Raw genomic sequence first — 7,332 nt, 5'->3', positions numbered from 1 at the left:
CCTGAGGCGCGCCTGAGGGGTCAGGGGAGGCTGCCTCAACGGTGATGTAGAAAACCCGAGTCTTCCATGTAGACAGAGTCGTTCAATCATTCACTGGTTGGCGAGCTTCTACCCTATGCTATGTTCCAAGATATGGTCTGTGAAGATTCCTCTAGGATAGCACCATCGAATAGCACTTTCTGTGATGATGAAAATGTTCTACATAGAATATCTACAATGTTATTTTACAGACCATGGAGAATCCCTGGAGGTTTCTACTTGAGAAAATGACGCGGTTAGATCTGTCTTGTAGAAGTTGCCTCTGTGGCAGTGGGAGCCAAGGCCTGAGGCTGGAAACCACTTCTTACACATTGATATTAAACACCAGGTTTGCATATTCCACAAAGGCGGAAGAGAAGCTGGGGTAACAAGACTTCCTCATTATACAAATAATAATTACAAAATTGCCCTGCTGTCTCCCTTAACAGAGTGTTAGAAAAGGGCTGTTGGCTCGTCTCCCCTTCCTAGCTGGAGAGAGTGAATGGGGAGAAAACCATGCAGAAATCTCTTGGGCTTGCTTCACAGGCTGCTCCATGTGGCACAGAAAAGGAGAGTAGTAGCTTCCCTCTGACCCTGAGGGCATCACCCGTTGTATGGATGTGCAGAGGAGGGGCTGTGGCCAGTCCTGAATCTGTGAGGGTATTGCCCTGACCTCCACCAAGTACCCTTCCTGACAGGTGAGGTGGGTGGGACTCTGTGGCCTGAATGGGAGCATGATTTCAGAAAGTCATAGGAGAAAGAGTGCTGGACTGAGAAAGGTCTGAAAACTCTAGAAGAGTCTGTGGTGTATGACCTTTGAGGTCCCTGCCTGCTGTACGTTTCCATGCCTGGACTGGCTCTTCTAGTTATACAGCATGACGGAAGGTGTGAGGGTCTTCTACCTGACACTGGGAAGAATCAAACCAAGGATGGGGAAAAATCATCCAGGGCAATTGAATGCTGGGAACCGCGTCAATGGAAAGTCCTCTCGGCAGCGGCTTCATGATACTTTCAGCATTCATTTAAGACATCTTCTGGTGACATGTTGTGGATCTTTTTAATTCCGTGGCCATCACAGAGATGGCGTACTGCCTGTGTTTCTAATTGATGGGGACAGTTGTTGACAGAGCATTGCCTTTGGGATTGCTGGCATTATGGCTCTTTTTTTTTTTTCTTTTCCAAAATAAACCCTGTAACATAGAACTAAAACCCCAGAATAAGCTCCAGATGTAACATTTTCCTTCTCCAGCTGTTGAAGTCCATTTTATCTGATTTTTTGTTTTATTTAGTTTGGTGTGGCTTAGCAATCAGAAAACAGTTAACCATTACTCATTCTAAAAAGGGATCCAAAATAGGAACATTTCCAAATTTGAAGCATTTCTTAAAAGGAGCCTGGATCCAAAATTCTGACTTTATCTTTATCAGATGCTTTTGGCAATGTTGAAGAAATCTTCTGGGAGAAATTTAATAAACATTTCTTGGAGGGACAGCACAGAGTGCAAACGTCAGGGTGCCTCTACAAAATGCATTGCCAACCTGATTTCTGAACAATGCTTTTGCACACTCTGAGCTGTGTGTTCCAGCATTTGGAGTTCTAATTACAAAAATCCAAAACTGCTTCTAGATTCTTCTCCTTCGTGACCACCCTAATATTATTCAAGCACTTGCCTAACATAAGCATTTCTTCTCTGATAGAAACAGGAACCTGAAATTAATGCACACTGAGATCATAGCATTTTAACTTCTGACTTTATTCTTTTTCCCCTCAAACGAACAGGTGATAAAACACTGTCTGTGTACAAAGCAAAAGGTATGGCCTCCTCTTCTCTTCTTTCACAGAGTGCCAGAAAATGTAAACAATATTTAGGTTGAACTTCTGAGTCCTCTGAATTCTCTGTCAGCCTTCAGAACAACATTCGTTTGTTTGTTTACACCAACATTTAACAGCATAAAGAGTAAAACAAGCAAACAGTCTGAGGCATTTATAGGAAGTGTTCAGATTGTGATACAGTCTTGTATCTGCATCGTTTTTACTCTGACAAAGAAAAACATTGCTTTAGGAAGTGGGTCATGTGGGTGTATAAGTGCTTCGTGGACAGGCCGGATATGCCATGGTTCTGGTCTGAGTACCACTGAAACACAAAGGGAAGAAACCTGTTTTATTCCTGCAGACACACAATGCATCCAGCTTTGGCTTTTTGTCCTCTCAGGACCTGATAATTTTTCTAATATTATGGCTGGAATTCTACCTAAGAACACTTGCATAAATAAAATAGGTTACAGGTAAACATTTAGAACAGGAAGATTTAAAGCCTTTTTATTAACCTTCACTACTGTTTCATATTTTTCAAACTTCTATTTTGAGATCTCGGTGGCTGAACTTCCACGGCGGCCAGCATCCTGGGTTCCAGAGCTGGGGCGTTAGGTCCGTTACTTTGCTGCTCTGGAGCTTGGTTTCCTCATTTGAAAAATGAGGGGGTTGGCTTTGATTTTCTCTAAGGCTCTTTCTAGCTCAAAAATTCCATGAATCTAATTCCTATCTGTTGCAGAAAATTCACAATACGTGTAACTGTAAACACCCTCCATAGGAGATGGTATTACAAATTGAAACTTTATTGCTGGAGAGTTGCCAGTAAGATTATTGCTTTCATTGAATAAAGGTGGCTAGTGGTTATTGATGTAATGCTATGTACTTATGAGTTGAATTTACTTTGGGAATCACAATTTCAAAAATGGGTGAATGGGGTAAAAAAAAGATCAGAAAAATCTCACCTCACCCTCTTTAAATTATTTTAAGAAACCAAATTTCCAAAAGATGGGGGTTTCCTTTTGTAGGTGCTTGGGCAACATAAGCAAGTGAGGGAGAATTTATGTTCCCTGAAGAGGGGGAACAATAGCCACCAGGGATTGTGTCCCTTGCTTTGGCTTTTGCCTTATTTTCCTCTCTGTTTCCATTTCCCATTCTTCATGCAACCGGATTTCACAGCTAGCTCATTTATTCATTTACTCAGTAAAAGTATGACCTTCTGTGATGGGCCGACCACACGCCAGGCACTGAGAACACAGAGCTGGAAGGATTCTCTAACTCTGTGGAACCACCTGATTTCAGGGAGCCTCTGAGGTCTCATAACATTCTGCGATTGCTTCTTACTGAATAAACAGAATCTTCTAGCTTCTTTGAGCCTCTCAGATTTTACAGGGACTCTAAGCACATAGCTACACTTAATACGTAGGACCACAGAACTATTGGATGTTTGAGCTAGAAGATCCTCTAAGCTTGTGGATGCCTTTATTTTATATATGACTCAACTGGGATCAACAGAGGTGACATGGTTGGACTAGTGTCCTTCAGGGAGTTCATGAAAAATCCAAGAGTCATTTGCTAATGTTCTGTCTACTCTACCTTAACAGCCTCCTTGTCAGGTTTTAGTGTAAAAAAAAAAAAAAAGAAGGGTCCTCCTTTTAGCTTAGGGGTCTAAGGCCATGAACATGAGTGAAACAAAATTATGTACCATTGCCTGGAAATCCACTTGTGCATTAACCAGAGCTTTAGCAATCTGTGCTGAGTTTTGAAAGTGCACATTATCTGCAACAAAGAGAGAGAGTTAAAGTGCTGTTAAATACCAGAAAGCACAGAGTGACAATGTACCGCCTGGAAATGAACACCAACAATTATCTAGTCATGCAGTTGACATTGTCAGCAGTGAGTAATCACACTCGCTTATGGAAATGTCCCTGACTCTTAGGTATTGACCCTGAGCACAGGCATAGGAGGATGCTTAATGTTTCTTAAACAAAGTGATGCTGGCTCAGTATTTTTATGTGTAAGAGTCTTGCTTAAACCTCACCATCTGCTGTTCCGTGGATGAGAAGATAGTCTACATTTCTGAAATATTCTGCTCTTGCCATCACAGTTGAATTCTGGAAAAGGGGAAAAATTAACATTTTAGTTGCTGCAAGTTCTAATAGAAAACTAGCTAAATCATTGTGCAATGGACTTAGCACCAATACTGAAATTATGTATTGCTTTGGTTGATAAATATTTAAGAGTCAGAGCAACACATTTTCATCATCATTTGCATTACTTCCATCTGATTCTTAGTTTGAAAAACTGAAAGTTTATGTGTCATATGTTACATATGAGTGAGACCTTAGGCATAAATGATGCCCGCTCAAGCTGTGTAGGAGTAGGGGCTGGGGAGGGGGATGAAGAAAAGGGAAGTTAGGGAAGGAGGATGGGGAAAGAAAAAATAGAATCCAAAAGGAGTCAATTCCTTTTTAATGAGGTGTTTTGCAGCTGACAAAAGATCATCATACTTGCTTTGGGGACCCAGCAAAACTGTAAACTCTGAACGACGGCTTTCCAATTATTTAGCACATTTGAAATCAATTAATGACCTAAATCAAACAGAAAATGCTTACTTTATAATGCTCGAGATTATCATCCTTTGTTGGGAGGCCCATGAATCGCTCTGTGTAGATAGATGCTGTAAAACATATGAGTATATGAGTGTGTTGTTTGCATGTGATATGTGTCATTTCATTAACCAACCAGAACCCCCCACCCCCGAGTTTGATAACTGCTCATCAATCTCCCAGGTGGAGCTGCCGAGGAAGGTCCTTGCTGCCCTTTACTGTAACGCTCCACCCAAGTCATTGGCTCTGCAAGTTGCCTCAGTAGGGCTGGAGAAGCAATGCAGGAGAAGACTGTGGAAACAGGAGCAGCTAACGATAGAAAGGGCTGCTCTTAAACTTCTTCACTTCTACCCAAAGTTCTTCAGTGGGGGGAATGTTGAGCTAGGAATGACCTCATTATATTTTAAAAGAAATCACAAATGCAGCCACCTCTAGTACCTTTATTGGTGTCTTAATTAATTTGGGATGGAACTTTGTCCCCCAAGTCCTCCCCCAAAACACACACACACACACACACACACACATTTTTCTCTGAATGGAGATTCCCTACAAGTCACAACTGTCCCATTTCCACCACAATACAGGGAAGAGGATTTGATGAAAGCTAATTTTCGTGCATTTATTAGAGTTATTTACAAATAATCGTCCTGCCTTGATGTTCATCATAAAAATAGGCACACACGGAAGGTGTACTTCTTGAACAAATTTTTGTTTCTTTGATTTCTAGAGCAATGTAACAGGCAGCTGCAAACGGTGGCATGGCGGTGATTTGCTTGGTCACGTCCTGACTTTCCCTAAGATGTGCTTGAAAGCTAGTTCAGCTGCACCTGTGTGTGTCTGTGAAAACAGGGTTAACTCTGATTTTAAAGATTTGGTTCATCAGGGGGCACACGGTTTCTGGAAGAGAATAACTTACGTTGGGTTTTGGAAGAGTCCTTCCTCGTCTTAAAATTGCTGAGATTATTGCAACATGATTATAATGAATCATATAAACAACCTCATTTATAGATTATATTTTTCCCAGTGATGCTGGGGTGAATTTTACTGCATAATTTGTTTTCCTAGCAACCTTAAATATAGAGTAATTATGTGTTAAATGTTTTCGCAGCAACATTTATGCAATGTTTCCATACCGTAATATTCCCAGCTGGAGACTGGAGCCACTGCTATTCCACATTTGAAAAGACCACTTCCTGAAGCAAGGGCCAGCGATGAAACATACCCTCCGTAGGACTATAGAGACATTGTTACAAGTCAGTCCCAGATTGACTCTCATAAACTCTCTAAGGTATTTGTATAGCAATTCTACCCACAATAAGTACTGATGGGAGCTGGGGAATATGGATAGGGTAGATTAAATGTCTATCTTGCACTCTTGGTAGAAAACTCCACCAGACATGACAACAATTTCAGCTTAGTCAATTACAAATACTTGGTGTGCTGATCCAAACATGGTGTGGGCAGTTTAAGAGATACTATAATTGCAATTTTTCTGCAAAATTCTTTTTTTCCCCCTCTATGTTTTTCCAACCAGGACCTTGCTATGGCAAAAACAGGATTTTTACTTTAAAAAAATACACAAAAAAGAAGATCATTCCCCAAAAGTAAAAGCAAGATACTTCCCACAACGTGCAAAAAACTCCTGTGAGGCAGCACTTATATCTGTATATTTACTCATTTATTTTCATAACAGAACAGCAAGGGAAGGACACAAGAACCTTTTGAGTAGTTTAAGACATGGCCAGAGTCTGTGTATAAGGTAGTGTTACGTATTCTGTTTTGAGGATTTCTGGCATAGCAGCGCAAAGGAGGAAAAGCCACTGGTGTCTTAAAAAATCTTACATGCCCCCCTCCCCAACTTAATGGAAAAATAAAGTAATACAAAAGGGGATACAAATTGCAGAGTCTGGAGTAGGTTTAGCACTCATCAATTTTCTTCCCCAGGGAATTGGTAGGTGATTCAGAAATGTGACCCTCATAACAGAAGGAGATGTGTGCCTGTGTCACTTGAAAATTTGAACCTTTTCCTAAAAATGAAGAAATGAACAGAGTGTCACGGTAAAGCTCATCTCTCCCTGGAAGGCAAATTTTGTCTGTATTAACCTGCTGGGGGAGAGATGCTTCCTCTAGGAGCTTCCTCTAGGAGACCCTCCTCCCCCCTCCCCCCTCCCCGCCACCCCAAATGTGTGTGCTAGATTAGGAAGTGACTCTCAGGGCTTATTCTTGCCCCAACACAGGAACATCCTTACAAATCAAAAGAGGACAGTGTGACTCTCTAACTAAGGGTGTGCCTTGCTTTTAGGACTTTATTGCCACAAACTTCTGGGAATCATTTGCCCTCCGGTCTGGAGAGATCCTATCATCCTTTGCTACAGAAAAGTCAGTCTTGAGAGAGGGTGAAAGAGAGAGTGGGAGTGAGAGCCCTACAGAGCAAGGGAGAGACAGGAGACAGACGTGGTGAAATCAGGCAGCAGGTCAGTGGCCTGGGTCTAGTCTTAAACCGTGAAATACATGGCCTGAGGGAATAAACTAAACCATCTTGCTGAATTCAATTGTTAGAGAAAGAATGCTAACTAACTAGTTTACAGTCTTATGTTTCCAACTCTGGGGAATCTTATTGAGGACCCTTGGCTACAAAACACAGACTAAAAGTGGCAGCTCCAATTATACCGTGGCCTCCTTTCATTATACTTGGAGGAGAACTAAAATGTGTTTTAATAGAGGAAAAATATATTTTAAAATAGAAGGAACATGTGGGTTTAAAAATCATTTTGATAAGTGAAAATTCTCTATCAGGATCAAACTTTCACTTAAAACATAAGAATAATCTGTTTTGATCAGCAGGTTAGCAACAACTATTACTGAAACAAAAGATTTCTTCTTCCTTCTTAATTTTTG

General features: G+C 41.1%; 1 protein-coding gene across 6 annotated transcripts in view; it reads right to left on the bottom strand.

Annotated features, from left to right (window-relative positions):
- Positions 1–1,748: 1,748 nt before the first annotated feature.
- The window catches only part of FAP (fibroblast activation protein alpha), a 72,252-nt gene continuing 66,668 nt past the window's right edge, over positions 1,749–7,332 (bottom strand). For 5 of the 6 annotated variants that reach the window (XM_027129773.1, XM_027129791.1, XM_027129800.1 and 2 more), the window contains 5 exons: positions 5,568–5,667; positions 4,441–4,505; positions 3,867–3,939; positions 3,531–3,604; positions 1,749–2,150 (listed from right to left, as the gene is read on the bottom strand). In XM_027129773.1, the coding sequence (XP_026985574.1) occupies positions 2,049–2,150; positions 3,531–3,604; positions 3,867–3,939; positions 4,441–4,505; positions 5,568–5,667 (414 nt within the window). In that variant the 3' untranslated portion in view covers positions 1,749–2,048. The other variant, XM_027129815.1, reaches the window with a different exon arrangement.

Source organism: Aethalodelphis obliquidens, unplaced genomic scaffold (assembly GCF_003676395.1).
Source record: "Aethalodelphis obliquidens isolate GAN/ISIS:26980383/991018 unplaced genomic scaffold, ASM367639v1 scaffold2, whole genome shotgun sequence".
Taxonomy (NCBI): Eukaryota; Metazoa; Chordata; class Mammalia; order Artiodactyla; family Delphinidae; genus Aethalodelphis; species Aethalodelphis obliquidens.
The sequence above is the reverse complement of the archived record's forward strand: the minus strand, read 5'-3'. Positions and strand labels throughout refer to the sequence as shown.